Below are 24,514 nucleotides of genomic sequence, written 5' to 3'. Positions count from 1 at the left end.
CATGTTTTCAATATACTTTATTGGATAGTCCTGTATTCTCATGTTTAGCAATATTAAGAAGGCTTTTCTTCTTCAAGTCATCATTAGAAAGATATGGAAAACTCCAAAACACAGTGCTTACAGCAATTAGTTAGTGCAACGTCCATTCTGATCCACCCATTGTATCAGACACTTCATTTTAGACATCTTAATGAAAAAGAGGTCTTTCCAGCACAAAATGGCTCAGTGAAAGACCTCACTCCTGACGATAGGGAGCCATCTACTGGTGAGAGAGGACTAATTACCTGTGAGCAGAGAGGGGACTAATTGCCTGTGAGCAGAGGGGGGACTAATTGCCTGTGAGCAGAGAGGGGACTAATTGCCTGTGAGCAGAGAGGGGACTAATTGCCTGTGAGCAGAGAGGGGACTAATTGCCTGTGAGCAGAGAGGGGACTAATTGCCTGTGAGCAGAGAGGGGACTAATTGCCTGTGAGCAGAGAGGGGACTAATTGCCTGTGAGCAGAGAGGGGACTAATTGCCTGTGAGCAGAGAGGGGACTAATTGCCTGTGAGCAGAGAGGGGACTAATTGCCTGTGAGCAGAGAGGGGACTAATTGCCTGTGAGCAGAGAGGGGACTAATTGCCTGTGAGCAGAGAGGGGACTAATTGCCTGTAAGCAGAGAGGGGACTAATTGCCTGTGAACAAAAGCCTGTACAACTTCTTTCAACTCCTCAAAACAAAAAATGCTACACACTGTCAATAGCTTTATAAGTGAATAAAAACACAAATCACTTTTCTTTTCAAATACGTTTCTTTTAGAGTTGGCAAAGTGAAAATCAGAATAAAAACAAAACATTAAAAAAAAAATAAGGAAAAACCTTGTCACGGTCTAATATTTTACTAAAACATTTCACTCCATCTAGTATATACCACTGATAATACACCATCAACATAAAAAGGTTCTGTTCTCATTAAAAAAAAGACAAATTGAGACAGATCTCACAAAGACCACAGTACTGCAACACTTGGAATGCAACCCTTTCAGTTTTAGCACACAGAACTTAAGAAATAATTACCACATTGAACTTCAGTTTTAGCACAAGGAACTTAAGTACCACCATCCTGATGGACCAGGGCCTTGCTCAGCGGGGTGCAACATTAAGGAAACATTCAACCAGGGCCTTGCTCAGTGGAAACACAACAGAACAGACTGTGTCATGTACAATTAGGGAATCATGTCAGAGAGAAGAAGACAACATTCAGAACGTTTCGGCCCTTCTGAGCGGGACCCCAGGTCTGACGCCACCAGGGACACATTACGATCTGAACTCTCAACTTCAACGATTCATCTCAACAAATAAAACATAACGTAAAACAATTCCTCTCAATATTTCTTTTTTTTTGTGTGTTTTTTTTTAATATATATATTTTTTTACAAAATCACTGGTAAACATCTTTCATTTTTTCTCTCTAAATAAAATTCTAAACAAGCCTGTAGTAATGCAATGGGTGAGGGGGGCCGGGGGCTTAGTTTGTGTCAAGCTTGGCCATTTCCTGCACATAGATCCCTATGCTCTCGCTGTCGAACAGCACGAAGTAGACCGTCTTGATGGAAGAAGACATGGTGTCAACAAAGTAGCTGGATATGGCTTTCAAAATGAGCTGGGCAGCCGTCTGCTTCGGGAAGCCATTCCTGAGGGAACAAATAATAATAATAATTTAATTCACTTTTATAGCGCTTTTCATTACATAAAGAATATCAAAGCACTTTAAAAATCAAGGGAGGGGGGGAAAGAGACAAGCCATTTTGAAAGATCAGGATAAAACATTTAAAAAAAGGTTAAAAAACTGATTATGACGACAGAAACACGGTGAGAATGTCAGTTGTAAAGATTTTTTTCCCCTCAAGTGAACAAGAGGAATAGGACTGTTAGGACTCGTGGTTAGACATCAGAGCGATACAGTCATTTTCAATACATCACAGCACGCTATATTACATACTACTACGCTAACTTATGCATCATATCTTAATGTGACAACCGTTACTTCCAGCAAAAACAAATTATGTAGCATGCTTTTCCTCCACAAGAAAAGCACCATGGTGATAACCATGTGGATGGATACCACGGGAGACACAAAGGCCTTGGGAGCGTGATGAGGCTTGTTGCTAGGGGACGGGAGGTTGTATAGTACCTTCCACTACCAATCGAAGGGAAGGCCACAGACTTGAGCTTCTTCTCGTCAGCCAGGGCCAGGCAGTTCTTCACGGTCTTATCCAGCAGCTCCTCACACTTGTCCGAACCCCAGCCTGGACTGTTGCAGTGGATCACAAACTTGGCAGGAAGCCCATAGCCAGAAGACAGCACCGCTAACAGTGGAAAGCAGAGAGGCAGAAGAGAGAGAAGAGCGAAAGTGAGACAGAAATTAGCATTAGAGACTTTCTTCCGCATGTGTTGAATCTTCCCCTAAGTGTGAAGACAACTGACAAGACTAATCCAATAATTCCAAAATACTGACATACTGCAAATTCACACTCGTGATACACAAATACATGAGCACAACATTCATGTCAAACGAAAATAGAAGGGGAATGCTCCAATAATTTAACGCTGTTGATAACAGGGAATTAGACGAGAAGGGTTGGAGAAATCACTTCTCCAGAGAGACTGAGCTCTTGGAAGCCACATGAAAGGTGGGCCGCCAGAGAGAGACTCCCCCCCCTTAGGGCTGGAGGTAATTGAGTGACTGTTCATCTCTGGAGCACATAGCATCAGGCAAGCCCCCCCACACACACACACACACAGTAACTCAGCTAAAAGCATGCTGTGAAGTGAAATACACTCCAGTTGGACTTCATTAGGCCTCTCTCTCTGTGAGTGTGTGACTGGCTTAAGACTCAAAGTGAACCCAAAACGTTGATCTCCAGATGAAGGCAGAGAACCAGAGACATGAATTACTGACTGACTGTATAGAGGGGGAGTGAATTACTGACTGACTGTATAGAGGGGGAGTGAATTACTGACTGACTGTATAGACGGGGGAGTGAATGACTGACTGACTGTATAGAGGGGCGAGTGAATGACTGACTGACTGTATAGACGGGGGAGTGAATGACTGACTGACTGTATAGACGGGGGAGTGAATGACTGACTGACTGTATAGACGGGGAGTGAATGACTGACTGTATAGAGGGGGAGTGAATTACTGACTGACTGACTGTATAGAGGGGGAGTGAATTACTGACTGTATAGGTTAATGACTGACTGTATAGAGGGGGAGTGAATGACTGACTGACTGTATAGACGGGGAGTGAATGACTGACTGTATAGAGGGGGAGTGAATTACTGACTGACTGACTGTATAGAGGGGGAGTGAATGACTGACTGACTGTATAGAGGGGGAGTGAATTACTGACTGTATAGGTTAATGACTGACTGTATAGAGGGGGAGTGAATGACTGACTGACTGTATAGAGGGAGAGTGAATGACTGACTGACTGTATAGAGGGGGAGTGAATGACTGACTGACTGTATAGACGGGGGAGTGAATTACTGACTGAATGTATAGACGGGGGAGTGAATTACTGACTGACTGTATAGACGGGGGAGTGAATTACTGACTGACTGTATAGACGGGGGAGTGAATTACTGACTGACTGTATAGACGGGGGAGTGAATTACTGACTGACTGTATAGAGGGGGAGTGAATGACTGACGGACTGTATAGACGGGGGAGTGACTTACTGACTGACTGTATAGAGGGGGAGTGAATTACTGACAGAGACTGTATAGAGGGGGAGTGAATTACTGACAGAGACTGTATAGATGGGGGAGTGAATGACTGACTGACTGTATAGAGGGGGAGTGAATGACTGACTGACTGTATAGAGGGGGAGTGAATTACTGACTGTATAGACGGGGAGTGAATTACTGACTGTATAGACGGGGGAGTGAATTACTGACAGAGACTGTATAGACGGGGAGTGAATTACTGACAGAGACTGTATAGACGGGGAGTGAATTACTGACAGAGACTGTATAGACGGGGGAGTGAATGACTGACTGACTGACTGTATAGAGGGGGAGTGAATGACTGACTGACTGTATAGAGGGGGAGTGAATGACTGACTGACTGTATAGAGGGGGAGTGAATGACTGACTGACTGTATAGAGGGGGAGTGAATGACTGACTGACTGTATAGAGGGGGAGTGAATGACTGACTGACTGTATAGAGGGGGAGTGAATGACTGACTGACTGTATAGAGGGGGAGTGAATGACTGACTGACTGTATAGAGGGGGGAGTGAATGACTGACTGACTGTATAGAGGGGGGAGTGAATGACTGACTGACTGTATAGAGGGGAGAGTGAATGACTGACTGACTGTATAGAGGGAGAGTGAATGACTGACTGACTGTATAGAGGGGGAGTGAATGACTGACTGACTGTATAGAGGGGGAGTGAATGAGTGACTGACTGTATAGAGGGAGAGTGAATGACTGACTGACTGTATAGAGGGAGAGTGAATGACTGACTGACTGTATAGAGGGGGGAGTGAATGACTGACTGACTGTATAGAGGGGGAGTGAATGACTGACTGACTGTATAGAGGGGGGAGTGAATTGCTGATAGAGACTGTATAGAGGGGGAGTGAATGATGACAGAGACTGTATAGACGGGGAGTGAATGACTGACTGACTGACTGTATAGAGGGGGAGTGAATGACTGACTGACTGACTGTATAGAGGGGGAGTGAATGACTGACTGTATAGAGGGGGAGTGAATGACTGACTGTATAGAGGGGGAGTGACTGACTGACTGTATAGAGGGGGGAGTGACTGACTGACTGTATAGAGGGGGGAGTGAATGACTGACTGACTGACTGTATAGAGGGGGAGTGAATGACTGACTGTATAGAGGGGGAGTGAATGACTGACTGACTGTATAGAGGGGGAGTGAATGACTGACTGACTGTATAGAGGGGGAGTGAATGACTGACTGACTGTATAGAGGGGGAGTGAATTACTGACTGACTGTATAGAGGGGGAGTGAATGATGACAGAGACTGTATAGACGGGGGAGTGAATTACTGACTGACTGTATAGAGGGGGAGTGAATTACTGACAGAGACTGTATAGAGGGGGAGTGAATTACTGATAGAGACTGTATAGAGGGGGAGTGAATGACTGACTGACTGTATAGAGGGGGAGTGAATGACTGACTGACTGTATAGAGGGGGAGTGAATTACTGACTGTATAGACGGGGGAGTGAATTACTGACAGAGACTGTATAGACGGGGAGTGAATTACTGACAGAGACTGTATAGACGGGGAGTGAATTACTGACAGAGACTGTATAGACGGGGGAGTGAATTACTGACTGACTGACTGACTGTATAGAGGGGGAGTGAATGACTGACTGACTGACTGTATAGAGGGGGAGTGAATGACTGACTGACTGTATAGAGGGGGAGTGAATGACTGACTGACTGTATAGAGGGGGAGTGAATGACTGACTGACTGTATAGAGGGGGAGTGAATGACTGACTGACTGTATAGAGGGGGAGTGAATGACTGACTGACTGTATAGAGGGGGGAGTGAATGACTGACTGACTGTATAGAGGGGGAGTGAATGACTGACTGACTGTATAGAGGGGGGAGTGAATGACTGACTGACTGTATAGAGGGGGGAGTGAATGACTGACTGACTGTATAGAGGGAGAGTGAATGACTGACTGACTGTATAGAGGGAGAGTGAATGACTGACTGACTGTATAGAGGGAGAGTGAATGACTGACTGACTGTATAGAGGGGGAGTGAATGACTGACTGACTGTATAGAGGGGGAGTGAATGACTGACTGACTGTATAGAGGGAGAGTGAATGACTGACTGACTGTATAGAGGGAGAGTGAATGACTGACTGACTGTATAGAGGGGGAGTGAATGACTGACTGACTGTATAGAGGGGGAGTGAATGACTGACTGACTGTATAGAGGGGGAGTGAATGAGTGACTGACTGTATAGAGGGGGAGTGAATGACTGACTGACTGTATAGAGGGGGAGTGAATTACTGACTGACTGACTGTATAGAGGGGGAGTGAATGACTGACTGACTGTATAGAGGGGGAGTGAATTGCTGATAGAGACTGTATAGAGGGGGAGTGAATGATGACAGAGACTGTATAGAGGGGGAGTGAATGACTGACTGACTGACTGTATAGAGGGGGAGTGAATGACTGACTGTATAGAGGGGGAGTGAATGACTGACTGTATAGAGGGGGAGTGAATGACTGACTGTATAGAGGGGGAGTGACTGACTGACTGTATAGAGGGGGAGTGACTGACTGACTGTATAGAGGGGGAGTGACTGACTGACTGTATAGAGGGGGAGTGATGACTGACTGACTGACTGTATAGAGGGGGAGTGAATGACTGACTGTATAGAGGGGGAGTGAATGACTGACTGTATAGAGGGGGAGTGAATGACTGACTGACTGTATAGAGGGGGAGTGAATGACTGACTGACTGTATAGAGGGGGAGTGAATTACTGACTGACTGTATAGAGGGGGAGTGAATGATGACAGAGACTGTATAGACGGGGGAGTGAATTACTGACTGACTGTATAGAGGGGGAGTGAATTACTGACAGAGACTGTATAGAGGGGGAGTGAATTACTGATAGAGACTGTATAGAGGGGGAGTGAATTACTGACTGACTGTATAGAGGGGGAGTGAATGATGACAGACAGACTGCACCGGGGATTAAAGGGATAATTCACCCAATTCCCAAAATGCCATTGGTTTCCTTACCCTGTAAAGAATCTGTGGACAACAAAGAAAACAGAGGTTTTGAAGTCATTAAAGGGATGTTATGATCACAAAGCTAGATCTTACCTAAACCACAGGCTATTGGGTCAAATGTCTCGACGAATAAGATGCTCATCGGGTTGGTGCAACGTTGATTACAAAATCAGACCATAAAATCTTCATGTAATTAGGTTGTGACGTAGTAACCCTACAGGAGTTTAAGAACATCCCATGCCGTGCAGGTCCAGCCTCGCCTGTTAGCCATCACATGTTCATGGTTTGAGTTGAAACTTCTACCTGTGCTAATCCCATCACTGGACAGTGGACACATGGACAATCATTTCTGAAAGTTTTATAACAAGTGTTTGTCGATTAATCCTGGTAAAGGAAAATACCTACAATAATGATCGTTAGCCACGCACTAGATCACCTGCTGGGTGTCCACGAACGGTTGTGTTTCAACATGTTTAATTGTTGGCGAAATTAAAAGAAAATGAGGGTTGATGTCAGAGGAGATCAAAGCAGAGGGTAGCCATCCTAAGTGTTGGTCTTGCTTTCTCCCTGGGGAGGCAGGTAGCCTAGTGGTTAGAGCGTTGGGTTGCTAGATCGAATCCCCGAGCTGACAAGGTAAAAATCTGTCATTATGCCCCTGAACAAGGCAGTTAACCCACTGTTCCTAGGCCATCATTGAAAATAAGAAAGTGTTCTTAACTGAGTTGCCTAGTTAAATAAATAAAAAATAAATAAAAAACCTCCAGGGGTTTTTGCTTTCTCCCTACCTCCAGCCACCTCCAGGGGGCTGGTATCGCTTTGTCCCTACCTCCAGCCACCTCCAGGGGGCTGGTATAGCCTTCTCCCTACCTCCAGCCACCTCCAGGGGCTGGTATAGCTTTCTCCCTACCTCCAGCCACCTCCAGGGGGCTGGTATAGCTTTCTCCCTACCTCCAGCCACCTCCAGGGGGCTGGTATCGCTTTCTCCCTACCTCCAGGGGGCTGGTATCGCTTTCTCCCTACCTCCAGCCACCTCCAGGGGGCTGGTATGCTTCCCACCCAGGGGGCTGGTATAGCTTTCTCCCTACCTCCAGCCACCCCCAGGGGGCTGGTATAGCTTTCTCCCTACCTCCAGCCACCTCCAGGGGGCTGGTATTGCTTTCTCCCTACCTCCAGCCACCTCCAGGGGACCGTTCTTCTTCCGTAACTCCAACATGGCATCCACAAACTCCTCCCCTCCCTTCTTCTCCAGAGCACCACCTGTAGGGAAACAGTCTGGGGTTTTTATTGTCCTGTTGTTGTTGCTGTGGTGAGTGCAGACAGACAGACATACTGAGGGAGAGGGACGGACAAGCGGACAGACAGCAGACATGCATCTGGGTCTGAGCTGAGTGAGAGCTGTGTGAGAGAGAGGCAAGACTGTTCTTTCATTTGACCTCTCTGAATCTCTTTGCCCACTCACTGTACACCACAGTTCCCGTGTACACTGAGTGGACAAAACATTAAGAACTCGTTCCATGACAGACTGACCAAGTGAAGCCAGGTGGAAGCCATGATCCTTTATTGATGTCCCTTGTTAAATCGAATTCAAAAATCAGTGTAGATGAAGTGGAAGAGACGGGTTAAATAATCATTTTTAAGCCTTGAGACAATTGATTCATGGATTGTGTATGTGTGCTATTCAGAGAGTTAAAAATGGGGCAAGACAAAAGATTGAAGTGCCTTTGAACAGGGGTATGGTAGTGGCTTCCAGGCATATGTGTCAAGAACTGCAAAGCTGTTGGGTATCAAGAATGGTCCACCACCTTGACACAACTGTGGGAAGTATTGGAGTCAACATGGGCCAGCATCCCTGTGGAACGCTTTCAACACCTTGTAGTCCATTCCCTGACGAATTGAGGCTGTTATGAGGGCAAAAAGGGGGGATTCACTATTAGGAAGGTGTTCTTAATGTTTTGTACTCTGTGTATAAAGCAACTAAATATTACTACTAGTTATTAAAATAGTCCTTATCTAGCTACTACTACTGTAGTAGGCCTTTCCTTTCCACTTGATCAAATGGTGACATTTTAGACACTTCCTAGGTGTTAAATTTCAGATTTAGCCTTGATTCCATTCTGGTCAGTCCTTAGAGTGGGAAGCGATGCAGGCAGATAAATCAGAGAGGAGAGGAAGTGTAATGTAAGAGTGTTCACAAAAAAACATCCACACAAAACAAATACAGGGAAATACAGGCAGATGTAAGAAAATCCATTTTTGTTGTAAAAGAAAGAAAAAAAAAGAGGAATTGAGGCGTTTTAGAGGTTATGAAAACACAAAGCATTGGTGCATGTTCTTCCAACTTCTCATACAATAGGTGACAACAGAGCCTCTACCAAAAAACACTGACAACATGAAGTTTGCTCTTTTTAAAAGTTATTAGTTACACAGTAATTGGTGGTTCAATAAAAAGGTTTACTTTCATAAAACATAGTATGGTTAAGCAACCAAACTTCAGATCCAGAAACATAAAAACAGACAGACAATCTCTCATATGTTGACGTCAATCTCTTATTGATCAATGCATGTTTTAACACAGGAAAAAGTCTGAATTACATCTAAAAAGTTAGAGAAATTTTGTTCTCAGGGTGAAATTCTAAGAGGAGGAAGAAGATGCATTATGGGATGCTTTGCTACAGGTGTCGGCATGGTAACACGTTGTACCCATGGTGATGAGGGAGGGTTCTATTACCTACTTCACCACCAGTGTAGAGGGTGGAATTGGTCGGGTGAACAACAGCCTCGCTGTCAATGGTGGAAATGTCGGCTTGCACAACTTGCAACTACAAACAATGACAACAGGCAATCAACATGGGAGGTAAAACACAGTGAGTGGGGAAGGGGGATGGGGGGAAAATGAGGAACATAAAAACATAAAGAAAGGGATCGGGGGAGAAAGAACGAGAGGTGAGAGTGCTGTGCTCCTTATTTCAGGAACACAGGAGACTGACTGACTGACCAATCCAGAGAGACAGACACAACAAGAACATCCATGACAGGCAGAGAGGAGGGGGAGGACAACTGCTCTGCAGAGATTTGACAAAATCCTAGAATTTCAACTGAGGGGATAAGCCTGAGATCCAATGTGTGTATTAATTTTTCCAGGAAAAAAAAAATATATATATATAAACACATTTGTTTCTAATAAACCAGTCAATTTGGGGATGGTGTCCCATTTAAGTTCAGCATTCAAGGATCTTTCAAACCGCAGAGTGAAAGGGAGCTCACCTAGATCATCTTTAAGGTCAATGTCTGCATTGGTGGGGTTGATGACCCCCTCCACGTCAAAGCCAGCCAAGTTACTGACCTCGCTGTGAACCAGGTTTAGCTGGGGGGGGAGAGCACGCCGCCAGCAAGCGGGGGGGGCAAAGCCGTTAGATCGATCAAACCACACCTTAGCGCAGGACTGATTTGGTACAAGCAGAACTTAGAAGAGTGCAGGATTCAGAAAGCAAGCATCACAGAAAGGAACATGAAATGGTTATCCTGTTTGAGACACTGAAGAAGAAAAAAGATAAGAGCTTCTAGAAAAACAACATTGTTACTGAGTATTGAGCCAGGTGATCAGATTTTAGGCAACTGGCAGCGAGGTACATAAAATTGCCCATATTATTTGGAAGCAGAGAAAGATAGAACAAACTGTTTCAGTCAAAAACAATCCCAAACCAGAATGACACCATCAGAGAGTAGATATCAAACTAATTAATAAATGTTTACAATAGCCCAGAAAATGACTTGATATGCATGAATGAATACATGCTGGTTCATTTCTACTGTGAAATCTCCAAAAAGACAAAACTATTTTTAAAAAGAAGGAAGAGATAATAAACTAAATAATTCCATAAACTAAATGATTTAGGCTACGTCCCAAATGGCACCCTGTACGTCAAAGTACCATTTTTTTATTTCACCTTTATTTAACCAGGTAGTTGTCATTTACAAATGCGACCTGACCAAGATAAAGCAAAGCAGTAAGACAAACACAGAGTTACACGTGGGATAAACAAACGTACCGTCAATAACACAATAGAAAGAACTGTATACAGTGTGTGCAAATGAAGTAAGGCAATAAATAGGCCAATAGTATGTATGTAGGGATGCAGACTTATAGTCAAGTCTCTTCCCGCAAACATTGTGTCTGACAACACAGAGCCAGGAAACGATCAAAGTGAGATGACTTGTACATACAGTTGAAGGGGGAAGTTTACATACACTTTAGCCAAATACATTAAAACTCAGTTTTTCACAATTCCTGACATTTAATCCTTGTAAAAATCCCCTGTCTTAGGTCAGTTAGGATCACCACTTTATTTTAAGAATGACATTTACACAGAATAATAGTAGAGAGAATGATTTATTTCAGCTTTTATTTCTTTTATCACATTTCCAGTGGGTCAGAAGTTTACATACACTCAATTAGTATTTGGTATCATTGCCTTTAAAGTTGTTTAACTTGGGTCAAACGTTCCGGGTAGCCTTCCACAAGCTTCCCACAATAAGTTGGGTGAATTCTGACCCATTCCTCCTGACAGAGCTGGTGTAACTGAGTCAAGTTTGTAGGCCTCCTTGCTCGCACACGCTTTTTCAGTTTTGCCCACTAATTTACTATAGGATTGAGGTCAGGGATTTGCACTTGTCGTACCAAAGTACGTTCATCTCTAGGAGACAGAACGCGTCTCCTTCCTGAGCGGTATGACGGCTGCGTGGTCCCATGGTGTTTATACTTGCGTACTATTGTTTGTACAGATGAATGTGGTACCTTCAGGTGTTTGGAAATTGCTACCAAGGATGAACCAGACTTGTGGAGGTCTACAATTTATTTTCTGAGGTCTTGGCTGATTTATTTAGATTTTCCCATGATGTCAAGCAGAGGCACTGAGTTTGAAGGCAGGCCTTGAAATACATCCCACAGGTACACCTCCAATTGACTCAAATGAAGTCAATTAGCCTATCAGAAGCTTGTAAAGCCATGACAATTTTCTGGAATTTTCTAAGCTGTTTAAAGGCACAGTCAACTTAGTGTATGTAAACTTCTGACCCACGGGAATTGTGATACAGTGAATTATAAGTTAAATAATCTGTCTATAAACAATTGTTGGAAAAATTACTTGTGTCATGCACAAAGTAGATATCCTAGCCGACTTGCCAAAACTATAGTCTGTTAACAAGAAATTTGTGGAGTGGTTGAAAAACGAGTTTTAATGATTCCAACCTAATTTTATGTAAACTTCGACTGTATATCTGAATGGATAAAGTCTGCTTTCAGTCAGAAGAACCCACCACCAGTGAATGGTAAATTAGGTTAATGATATTCATTATTACATTTTCCATTGATTTCAATGAAATGCAGCAATCTGTGATTAGCTCCTTCATCAACTGCACTACCCCTAACAGTAGAACATCTACAGTGGGGGAAAAAAGTATTTGATCCCCTGCTGATTTTGTACGTTTGCCCACTGATAAAGAAAGGATCAGTCTATAATTTTAATGGTAGGTTTATTTGAACAGTGAGAGACAGAATAACAACAAAAATATCCAGAAAAACATATGTCAAAAATGTTTTAAATTGATTTGCATTTTAATGAGGGAAATAAGTACACTGCTCAAAAAAATAAAGGGAACACTAAAATAACACATCCTAGATCTGAATGAATGAAATAATCTTATTAAATACTTTTCTTTACATTGTTGAATGTGCTGACGACAAAAATCACACAAAAATAATCAATGGAAATCCAATTTATCAACCCATGGAGGTCTGGATTTGGAGTCACACTCAAAATTAAAGTGGAAAACCACACTACAGGCTGATCCAACTTTGATGTAATGTCCTTAAAACAAGTCAAAATGAGGCTCAGTAGTGTGTGTGGCCTCCACGTGCCTGTATGACCTCCCTACAACGCCTGGGCATGCTCCTGATGAGGTGGCGGATGGTCTCCTGAGGGATCTCCTCCCAGACCTGGACTAAAGCATCCGCCAACTCCTGGACAGTCTGTGGTGCAACGTGGCGTTGGTGGATGGAGCGAGACATGATGTCCCAGATGTGCTCAATTGGATTCAGGTCTGGGGAACGGGCGGGCCAGTCCATAGCATCAATGCCTTCCTCTTGCAGGAACTGCTGACACACTTCAGCCACATGAGGTCTAGCATTGTCTTGCATTAGGAGGAACCCAGGGCCAACCGCACCAGCATATGGTCTCACAAGGGGTCTGAGGATCTCATCTCGGTACCTAATGGTAGTTAGGCTACCTCTGGTGAGCACATGGAGGGCTGTGCGGCCCCCCAAAGAAATGACTGACCCACCGCCAAACCGGTCATGCTGGAGGATGTTGCAAGCAGCAGAACGTTCTCCACGGCGTCTCCAGACTCTGTCACGTCTGTCACATGTGCTCAGTGTGAACCTGCTTTCATCTGTGAAGAGCACAGGGCGCCAGTGGCGAATTTGCCAATCTTGGTGTTCTCTGGCTAATGCCAAACGTCCTGAACGGTGTTGGGCTGTAAGCACAACCCCCACCTGTGGACGTCGGGCCCTCATACCACCCTCATGGAGTCTGTTTCTGACCGTTTGAGCAGACACATGCACATTTGTGGCCTGCTGGAGGTCATTTTGCATGGCTCTGGCAGTCCTCCTGCTTCTCCTTGCACAAAGGCGGAGGTAGCGGTCCTGCTGCTGGGTTGTTGCCCTCCTACGGCCTCCTCCACGTCTCCTGATGTACTGGCCTGTCTCCTGGTAGCGCCTCCATGCTCTGGACACTACGCTGACAGACACAGCAAACCTTCTTGCCACAGCTCGCATTGATGTGCCATCCTGGATGAGCTGCACTACCTGAGCCACTTGTGTGGGTTGTAGACTCCGTCTCATGCTACCACTAGAGTGAAAGCACCGCCAGCATTCAAAAGTGACCAAAACATCAACCAGGAAGCATAGGAACTGAGAAGTGGTCTGTGGTCACCACCTGCAGAACCACTCCTTTATTGGGGGTGTCTTGCTAATTGCCTATAATTTCCACCTGTTGTCTATTCCATTTGCACAACAGCATGTGAAATGTATTGTCAATCAGTGTTGCTTCCTAAGTGGACAGTTGGATTTCACAGAAGTGTGATTGACTTGGAGTTACATTGTGTTGTTTAAGTGTTCCCTTTATTTTTTTGAGCAGTGTATTTGACCCCCCTCTCAATCAGAAAGATTTCTGGCTCCCAGGTGTCTTTTATACAGGTAACGAGCTGAGATTAGGAGCACAATGTTAAAGGAAATGCTCCTAACCACAGCTTGTTACCTGTAAAAAAGATACCTGTCCACAGAAGCAATCAATCAGATTCCAAACTCTCCACCATGGCCAAGACCAAAGAGCTCTCCAAGGATGTTAGGGACAAGATTGTAGACCTACACAAGGCTGGAATGGGCTACAAGACCATCGCCAAGCAGCTTGGTGACAAGGTGACAACATTTGGTGCGATTATTCGTAAATGGAAGACACACAAAAGAACTGTCAATATCCCTCAGCCTGGGGCTCCATGCAAGATCTCACCTCGTGGGGTTGCAATGATCATGAGAACGGTGAGGAATCAGCCCAGAACTACACAGGAGGATCTTGTCAATGATCTCAAGGCAGCTGGGACCACAGTCACCAAGAAAACAATTGGTAACACACTACGCCGTGAAGGACTGAAATCCTGCAGCGCCCGCAAGGTCTCCCTGCTCAAGAATACATATACATGCCCGTCTGACGTTTGCCAATGAACATCTGAATGATTCAGAGGACAACTGGTGAAAGTGTTGTGGTCAGATGAGACAAAAATTTTGCTCTTTGGCATCAACTCAACGTGTTTGGAGGAGGAGGAATGCTGCCTGTGACCACAAGAACACCATATCCACCGTCAAACATGGAGGTGGAAACATTATGGTTTGGGGGTGTTTTTCTGCTAAGGGGACAGGACAACTTCACCGCATCAAAGGGCCGGTGGACGGGGCCATGTACCGTGAAATCTTGGGTGAGAACATCCTTCCCTCAGCCAGGGCATTGAAAATGGGTCGTGGATGGGTATTCCAGCATGACAATGACCCAAAACACACGGCCAAGGCAAAAAAGGAGTGGCTCAGGAAGAAGCACATTAAGGTCCTGGAGTGGCCTAGTCAGTCTCCAGACCTTAATCCCATAGAAAATCTGTGGAGGGAGCTGAAGGTTCGAGTTGCCAAACGTCAGCCTCGAAACCTTAATGACTTGGAGAAGATCTACAAAGAGGAGTGGGACAAAATCCCTCCTGAGATGTGTGCAAACCTGGTGGCCAACTACAAGAAACGTCTGACCTCTGTAATTGCCCACAAGGGTTTTGCCACCAAGTACTAAGTCATGTTTTGCAGAGGGGTCAAATACTTATTTCCCCTCATTAAAATGCAAATCCTTTTATAATATTTTTGACATGTGTTTTTCTGGATATTTTTGTTGTTATTCTGTCTCTCACTGTTCAAATAAACCTACCATTAAAATTATAGACTGATCATTTCTTTGTAAGTGGGCAAACGTACAAAATCAGCAGGGGATCAAATACTTTTTTCCCCCAACTGTAACTGCCAACCACATACTCAAGCTAAATGACTTGAATTCCATTGATTTAAATGTAGATTTCTTTCCATAAAATCTAACTAAAACATATTTTAAAAAAAGGTCATAAATGTTTTATAGAATTGGGCATAAAAATCATTGGACAGAAAACACAGAAATCGACTAATGATGTTTTCCAAAAACGTTCTTTCAACAAGGGGCACTTCACTGCAAAAATAGTCTCAACGAGCAAATTGACGTTGAGCCTGATGAACCACAAACCACAAACACCTTCTCACTCACACCACCCTAGCTGCCAGCTATGGCAGCACCCACTCTACAGCAGATAAACTGGTTAGTTTAGTGCGGCAGCCTGGTTTGTTAGCGAGGCCAAAGTACGAGGTGACATCAGTAAGTGAACAAAGAAAATAAAGCACTCGATTGTCTTCATAGCAGGGGAGCAGCAGCCGAGGAGGGAGGAGGGGGAACACTTTTCCGATACACAGTAACCAATCATGTAGCAGTAACCAATCACGTGTCTGAAATGGCACCATAGTCCCTATATAGTGCACTACATTTGACCACAACCCTATGTGCCTTGGTCAAAAGTAATGCACTGTAGAGGCAATAGGGTGCCCTTTTTGGGCAATAGGGTGCCATAAGTTGCCATTTGGAACGTAGCCCATGGGATTCACTGGGTGTTACTGGTCTAGCAGTCTACACTGGAAGGATATCCTTTTACAAATGCCTTGAGAAAGCATCACTTCTTCCACATTTTGTTGCGTTACAGCCGGAATTTAAAATGAATTACATTGATATTTTTGCATCACTGGCCTACACAAAATACCCCATAATATCAAAGTGGAGTCATGTTTTTAGAAATGTTTACAAATTATTATTTTATTTAAATTGAAAGATGAAATGTCTCGAGTCAATAAGCAAAGAAGGTCACCCATTGGCAGATGGGTAAAAGTTTTTTTTAAAGCAGACAATGAATATCCCTTTGAGCATGGTGAGGTTATTAAATACACTTTGGATGGTGTATCAATATACTCAGCCACTACAAAGACACAGGCATCCTTCCTAACTCAGTTGCTGGAAAGGAAGGAAACCACTCAGGGAGTTCACCATGAGGCCAATGGTGACTTTAAAACAGTTAAGAGTTTAATGGCTGTGATAGGAGAAAACTGAGGATGAATCAACACCTTTGTAGTTACACCACAATACTAACCTAACTGGCAGAGGGAAAAGAAGGAAGCCTGTACAGAATAAAAAAATATTCCAAAACGTGCATCCTGTTGGCAATAAGGCACTAAATAAAACTGCAAAAAAATGTGGCAAAGGAATTAACTTTGCTTTGCTATGGTTTTGCTGTGTGTCCAACCAACACATCACAGAGTACCACTCTTCATATTTTTAAGCATGGTGGTGGCTGCATCATGTTATGGGTATGCTTGTCATCGGCAAGTACTAGGGAGTTTTTTTAGGATAAAAAGAAACGGAAGAGCTACGTAAGCACAGGCAAAATCCTAGAGCAAACCCTGGTTGTCTGCTTTCCAACAGACACATTCACCTTTCAGCAGGACAGGCTCTTAGAGACTTAACCAGAAAGACTCACAGCTGTAATCACTGCCAAAGGTGATTTCAACATGTATTGACTCAGAAGTGTGAATATATTTCTGTATTTCATTTTTCAATACATTTGCAAAAATGTCTAAAAACATGTCTTCACTTTGTCATTATGGGGTATTGTGTGTGGATGGGTGAAAAAAATTAAAGTTTTATACATTTTTGAATTCAGGCTCTAACACAACAAAATATGGAATAAGTCAAGAGGTATGAATACTTTATGAAGATTTCCCTACAGGAAACTCATGCCGGTTGACCATGGAGAAACATACTTTTATGCGAAAGGTTGATCCGTAAAAAACTGTTATACATTTTGCTCCCATAGTCAAAGACTCAGAACAATTCATCTATATACAAACAACAACAAAAAAGGAATGTTTAGGAAATGAGAAAACAATGTTAAGTAAAGCAGTTAATGTCTTGGTTCCTGTGAGTGCGCATATGAATATCCTGTCATATTTCCCCCTCAATATACACCATCTATTATCAGCAACGTCACTCTGAATGCATGGAACCCTTCGTTTATCTCAATGAGGAAAAGCTGCGAGGCCTCTATGGGAAGTGACGTGGCAGTAGTGGCGGACGAACCTACCTTCTGACCCAGGAAAAGACTCTTGGTGGAGAGGACAGTGAATGCATCCGTAGGTGTTCCTTCTGTGGTGCTGTCTGCCGAGGCAGCTTTGCTCACCTCTCCCTGTTTCTGCTGGGCCAGAGAGACACATATGAGAAACATCAGGTGATATTATGTAGGCCTAGATAACACTGTCCAAAACATTCAGTGACATTAGGACATTTGAGTAAGGGAGTTTACCATAATAAAAGTTGAGGTGCGCTGAGATGGGACAACCTCAATTGTATTATCATGTTGATATTTATGGGATCTTGTATTTAAAGTCTCCACCTGAACCAACTTGCCTGTATAACATATTGTATACCTTAGCCTTAAGTTATATTATAAACTGGATGGTTCAAGGCCAGAATGCAGATGGTCTGAAAGCCGTGGTATATCAGACCGTATACCACGGGTATGACATTTTTTATTAAGCCGTTTATAATAGCAATAAGGCACCTTAGCCATTTGGCATGGCTAAGGGCTGGATGCAGGCATTTGTCAGGGCTAAGGGCTGGATGCAGGCATTTGGCAGGGCTAAGGGCTGGATCCAGGCATTTGGCATGGCTAAGGGCTGGATCCAGGCATTTGGCATGGCTAAGGGCTGTATCCAGGCATTTGGCATGGCTAAGGGCTGTATCCAGGCATTTGGCATGGCTAAGGGCTGTATCCAGGCATTTGGCAGGGCTAAGGGCTGTATCCAGGCATTTGGCAGGGCTAAGGGCTGTATCCAGGCATTTGGCAGGGCTAAGGGCTGTATCCAGGCATTTGGCAGGGCTAAGGGCTGTATCCAGGCATTTGGCAGGGCTAAGGGCTGTATCCAGGCATTTGGCAGGGCTAAGGGCTGTATCCAGGCATTTGGCAGGGCTAAGGGCTGTATCCAGGCATTTGGCAGGGCTAAGGGCTGTATCCAGGCATTTGGCAGGGCTAAGGGCTGTATCCAGGCATTTGGCATGGCTAAGGGCTGTATCCAGGCATTAGTTTGGTAATAACAGTAGGGTAAATACACATGTCGGTAGAGCCCATTCTAATTTTTTCTCCTTTTCTTTTAAGAGCTTTGTCCAAACGGACCAGTCAGTCAATACTCACAAGTACATAGTGAGAAATAATCGGTAGACTTAATATTACATGATTAAATCTGTGAAATTATTTCCCTCATCAAGCGGTTTACAGAAATGTAACACCATTCTGCATTTTTGTCATCTATTTTCCCAACTTAATCATTTAAATCACTTTTTCTTATGTTTTCATTCAGTTACAAAATCAATAGTCCTGGCTGAGCCCCATATGCGAGCGCCATGGCCGCTTCGGCGGTTACAATGTAGCCTAGCTGGGTCTGTATGCACCAAATGAAAAAGCACAGGATATTTATGATAAAACAGCTCAGGGGCCAAAAAGGGGACTTAGCCCCTGAGTTGAAACTTGTGCAGCCTCAGTTTTAGTTTAATGTCCCTATATAAAAATAGCTAAAAAGTTTGAATGATTGAGTGACAGGTTGGAGAGAAATCTGTACTGTATCGGAGCGCGTTGTGGAGTGTTTGTGTTTGTGTGTAGGGGGCTATGTGAAGACACAGGTGGTTAGGTATGACTCCTCTGGGTTTCCATAACAAGTGGTAGGCTACGGGGTTAAGTTTACAGTTAAAGCTGCTTCACGCAACTCTGCCTCACACCCCACCACTACAGAGTTAAGTTAGCTTCTTAGCTAGCTGTAAAAGACGTTAGTGTTATAAGCCTATTTTAGCTCTAACCAGCTAATCTGCCACGGATGATATCATAAATCAAACCGCCGAGGCCGAACCCTGCAGCGATGATGCTTCTGATCTCTAGCTGGCTCTGACCCTGATGATCTCAGAACGGCAGAGAAAGCCCAGGTTAGCCTAGAATCCTACCCTAGTGGGCCTGGCTCCCAAGTGGGTAGACCTACACCCTCCCAGGCCCAACCAATGGCTGCACCCCTGTCCAGACGTGTGAAATCCATAGATTAGGGCCTAATGAATTTCTATCAATTGACTGATTTCCTTCTGTGAACTGTAACTCAGTAAAATCATTGAAATTGTCGCATTTATATTTTTGTTCAGTATATTTACATAACCAACGTCTCTAGTAATACTAGTCCCGTCCAATAGGGCTCTAGCAATACTAGTCCCGTCCAATAGGGCTCTAGCAATACTAGTCCCGTCCAATAGGGCTCTAGCAATACTAGTCCCGTCCAATAGGGCTCTAGCAATACTAGTCCCGTCCAATAGGACTATAACACGGCAAAGAATAGTGCGCTGCATCATCAGACGGGATCGGTCAAGGCGGTGCACAGCGGATATATCACCGAAATATTCTAGTCCCTAAACATCACCTTCTACACTCAAACAACATAGGCCTTTTATAGGCTAAATTGATGAGCAAATGCAAAGCTTCATGCGCGTCCTTTCTGGTATGCAATAGTAGTCTCCCTAGTAGGATTCTGCCGTAATGAGGTGGTGTGTACATAGCCGTTTCAGCGTGTTTTGGGAGTCGAGCTCCAACTACAAAAACATTATTATTATTTAATCACAGGATCCTGGAGTCGTTCACCCCTACACAGAATGTTTGCATTTATCCCTCACATATTGTATACCTTAGCTTTGGCCCTTTTCCCTGCAGCTGCCTTTTTGGCTGATTTCTTAGTGGCGGACATCTTGGATTTCTTGATGGCGGGAGGAGGCGTGATGACAGCCTCCAGCTTGCCCTTTGACCCTCTCTTCTTAGCTAGCAGCTCAGGGTGGATGTTAGGTAAGACTCCGCCCGCTGCGATGGTCACACCTTTCAGCAGCTGCAGCGAGACAGTGGGTGAAATCATGTGGTCTGCAGTGGACTGCACCCCTCTCGAACCAACGGATGACCTCACAAAGATGGGGCATGTATTTAAACTAAGGTTGCAAAATGCTGGTAACTTCCCCAAACTACCAAGGTTTATACAGAAATCCCGGTTCGGAGGATTCCCAGATTTCCTGTTTATTCCCCTCCGGATTCCAGGAATCTTCCAACCAGTATTTCTGGAAAACCTGGGAATTTTTTGGGGAAAGTTACCAGAATAACAGCTGACCTGGTTGAGCTCCTCATCGTTGGCGATGGCTAGAAGGATGTGTCGTGGTGTGACACGTCCTTTCTTATTGTCCCTGGCTGCATTGCCCGCCAGCTCCAGGATTTCAGCTAGAACACAAGAATAGAGATAGTTCCTTTAGTTAACACAGCTTGACCTGGTGCAGAGGTCTGACAATGTAACTCAAAAGCATCCGCTGGGCAGAGGACAAATAAACCCAAGACCAGCAGCATTGGAGATAAGTCAGAATTAAGCTGCTTTCAGAAGTGGAAGAACAGTGTAGGGCACTGGGAATGCAGGTCCACAGGAGGGATTAAGAATAAATCGATATCTTTAAGGAGCAGCGCAGTTAAAAACAGGATTTTCCTGGGTTTTTTTTAAAATGGCACTTCCACACTATGAGGTCAAAATAACAATGATTGTGAAAATTATAATGCCCTTTTTGTGTAAGAGCTGTTTAAAAAAAAATGCCTGGCTCCAGCAGATACCTTCTCACGCAACAGACGCTGTGAGACACAAAATGAGACAGGATGTCGAATGGTGCCAGAGGATGGCGCGTTACTGCCACCAACAGCACGGGTGGTGAAATTACATTTAGAATTATAAACTAGGTACAAGCTAGTGTACTAGATAGCCAGCTAGCGTGTACTAGCCAGCTGCACAAGCAACAGGGGTTAACATAACGCCCTGGACATGTGCTAGTGCGCCGACTGGTATGTGCGTAGCACACTGACGCCCTGGACCAGAGCTACTGACTGACACCAAACTGACTGGAGATCAACAAATGTCACCAGGTTGCACGCCCACATACCGTTTGAGATGCAAAAATACCATCTGAGATGCAAGCGCATACGCTTTGCAGACCACACGGCGTCAGGGGGAGAAAAAAAAAAAAAACTATTTTTTTTGTTATTTTCATTAAATAAAACAGTGATGTATCAGACAAAGTGATGTTTAAAAAATATATATTATTACAAAGACTGCATGGGGCTTTAACATATCTTCTCACTGATCAGTTAATCTCCCAACACGGTAGGGTTGAGCAGCAAACTTTATTTTGCTGAATAACCAACGTGAACAGTTTGACTGATTTAAAAGTTAACTACTGTACTGTACAACACTGCACTGTTGCGCTCTCACCAGTGAGATAATTGTTCTGGAGTATGACCAAAAACATTCAAAAGCATTTGGATGTATCCCAAATAACACCCTTTTCCCCCCCCTATATAGTATACTACTTCTGACCAGGGCCCAAAAGGGGGTAATTTGGGATAGATCCGCTGTCTTCATATTATTTGTTTTGCTTCCTCACCAGTGAGGTACTCCAGAACAGCGGCCATGTAGACTGGAGCGCCCACACCGACCCTGTACTTGGGCAGACCCTTCTTGATGTAGCGCAGCATTCGCCCCACAGGGAAGATGACTCCGGCCTTCGTCGACCTGGACATCTTGGTGGTCTTCTTTTTTCCTCCTCGGCTGGACATGGTGTCGCTACCCGTGTGAGGTTCTGCTTTTACAGGACAGATTCATATCCGTTTTAATCACAATCGAGTTGTTGTGAGAAGTATACCAATCAAACAAAATCAAACAAAGGCCTATAAAATACTGTGTTAGAAAAGTACCCGATTTTCTATAATGTGTAATACATCAAGTCACACTACCAGAATATAAATATGATTTTTTTTATTTTATTAGGTCATTATTTGCAGAGGAAATGCCTAAATTCCAAATTAACATGTTTTTTCAAGACACTCAAAATCTTGAGACAATATGTTTCTCTTTTTGTGAACGATACATTTATATTATATCAATTATATTATTATTTGAAAGAATGATGTGAGAGTTGTAAGTGTATTACAACTACCTAGGGAATGCCAAGTTGGCAATTCATCAGCACTGGGCTATTATTCATGAAAACATATAATTTCCCGTCACAGGCCTAGTACAGGCTAGCTACAGATGGTTACACACCAGATAAAGGGATTTAACCAAAGATTGTTGATTAAATCCCATTACTTGGAGTAACAAGTTTGTCTATAGAAAACGTTGCCAGAGATTTTTCAACTAACCTGGTATTGGCGATGCTATTTTCGTTCTCGATTTGGCCAAACATGTATCTTGTAAAATGTTTGTGTCCAGTTGTAGGTGGTGCGTTAGAAGTAAAAAAAAAAAGATCTCCATTACTAAAATAAATAGAAATGTGTAAGCCGCCATCTTGTACATTTCAAATCTTCTGTCATTGGTTGAACAGGTGGGTCCACCAGAACGTGCCGCATGTCATGATGACACTCACCTGTCTTGATCAATGACAGAAGATTTGAAATATACAAGATGGCGGCTTACACATTGTTGGATTACTTCATGGAGGAAAAATGTTTTTTGTTTGTTATTGAAATAATGGATCATTTTCTAACATACCACCTGTAACTGGACAAAAGACATTTTAGAAGATACATGTTTGGCTGAATCGAGAACGAAGATCGTATCGCCAATACCAGGGTCAAATCTCTGGCGACGTTTTGTATAGGCAAACCTGTAACTCCCAGTACTATTATAGATACTAAAAATCTTTGTTTAAAAATCACATTATCTGATGTAACACATCTTTGGTTAAATCACATTCTGGTGTAACAATCTGTAGCTAAGAACAGGCCTACTTTCTATAAAGTAGCCTACCTACTTCAAGCTCAGTTATACGCAATAAAGGATACATTGATACGTTATAATACAATGGGCCTAAAACAAATAAATATCATGCCGCTACAAAAAGGGTAAAGATTTATTTCTGAAGAATAAACATATATACAAATTTGTCAGGACCAGATTGAGACGTAAATGCACTCCAATTGACTGAGAAATGAACACAGCGACATCTGTCAGAAAGTCAGAGTCATCCGGGTGCACAAGACAGCTATTTAAGAGTTATTTTTGTTGTTGTTGTCGCGGGGTCTGTCAAGAGACCGATTTCCCGGTGTAAACGGTCCATTTGATCTGGTCCACAGGAAGGCCTACAGAGTGTTTACAAAACGGAATTGAATTAAATGGCACATTCGCTTGTTCACGTCGCGGGTTTGAGTTGCAAATCCTAACGTCACATTTCCAGTTAGCCCTCATAGCTTTAAAATAGCCTACAATTTCGCCTTTACTTCCAAGATAAAGACAAAATAGCAACTGTGAAGGATAACTGTGACATATCCGGAAGCATCTGACTCAACGATGTAAATGTTATTGTTAACCAAAAGAGGTTTATTACTTACAGAAATGTGTCTTCTGTCAACACCCGGTAGCCTACAACAAGCTTGGACAGTGTCCTCAACTCCCAGAATCCACAGCGACAGAATATATTGAACTGGGCCAGCGCTGTATCCTGTTCTGGAATGAATAGATTTTACACTGCAAGAAACTCCACTCTCCGTATGCGCGCTGTGAACTTTAACCTACCCTGTACGCTATGCCCACTATTGACAACCCCTTATTCCTAAGCACATGATTGGTAATACATATATAAATATCCCTAAACACAATGACTGTTCTAGCTTGTATGGCTCCCTGGGTGACCCCCCCACCCCCCCCTAAAAAAAAACACCATTCTGCACTAACTCATTTTTTATTCAGACATTTGGAACAACACAAATAAATAATAATGTACATTTAAAACTATAAATATATATATAAAAATAAGACTAGATCCATGTCAAAAAGAAGACAAATGTTGATTTGGCACTCGAGCATTAATACATTACCCATGCCCCAACACTGTCAACCAAGAATCCAGACTAAACCAATTCACCTTGGTGGTGTGCAGACTGATTTTATATTATTCTTAACAATTTCGCA

The 24,514-nt window shown here is 43.5% G+C and overlaps 1 protein-coding gene across 12 annotated transcripts; it reads right to left on the bottom strand.

Annotated features, from left to right (window-relative positions):
• macroh2a1 (macroH2A.1 histone) lies at positions 1 to 24,224 on the bottom strand. Of its 12 annotated transcripts, none has more exons than XM_014198265.2 (9): positions 23,935 to 24,224; positions 21,990 to 22,184; positions 20,681 to 20,787; positions 20,213 to 20,407; positions 17,584 to 17,694; positions 10,048 to 10,147; positions 7,951 to 8,040; positions 2,173 to 2,347; positions 1 to 1,672 (listed from the first exon to the last, which is right to left on the bottom strand). In XM_014198265.2, exons 2-9 carry the CDS (start codon positions 22,159 to 22,161, stop codon positions 1,507 to 1,509), a joined length of 1,116 nt encoding a protein of 371 aa, XP_014053740.1. In that variant the 5' UTR covers positions 22,162 to 22,184; positions 23,935 to 24,224; the 3' UTR covers positions 1 to 1,506. The 12 variants fall into 12 exon arrangements, 8 of the variants coding, with proteins under 8 accessions (XP_014053740.1, XP_014053746.1, XP_014053741.1 ...); XM_014198271.2 differs by lacking the exon at positions 10,048 to 10,147 and adding an exon at positions 9,512 to 9,602 and having other exon boundaries at positions 17,584 to 17,691; XM_014198266.2 differs by having other exon boundaries at positions 21,990 to 22,187; positions 23,935 to 24,098.
• Positions 24,225 to 24,514: the final 290 nt, after the last annotated feature.

Source organism: Salmo salar, chromosome ssa04, assembly GCF_905237065.1.
Source record: "Salmo salar chromosome ssa04, Ssal_v3.1, whole genome shotgun sequence".
Taxonomy (NCBI): Eukaryota; Metazoa; Chordata; class Actinopteri; order Salmoniformes; family Salmonidae; genus Salmo; species Salmo salar.
This window is presented reverse-complemented; position numbering and strand designations above follow the sequence as displayed.

Excerpts from the sequence above, each read along its gene's own strand:
- macroh2a1 (XM_014198267.2), bottom strand. The coding sequence starts at position 22,900 with ATGTACAAGATGGCGGCTTACACATTTCTATTTATTTTAGTAATGGAG. Across the intron at positions 20,788-21,989 it reads TGTTCTGGAGTACCTCACTG|CTGAAATCCTGGAGCTGGCG; the intron begins GTGAGGAAGCAA and ends CTTGTGTTCTAG. Across the intron at positions 20,408-20,680 it reads ACGATGAGGAGCTCAACCAG|CTGCTGAAAGGTGTGACCAT; the intron begins GTCAGCTGTTAT and ends GTCTCGCTGCAG.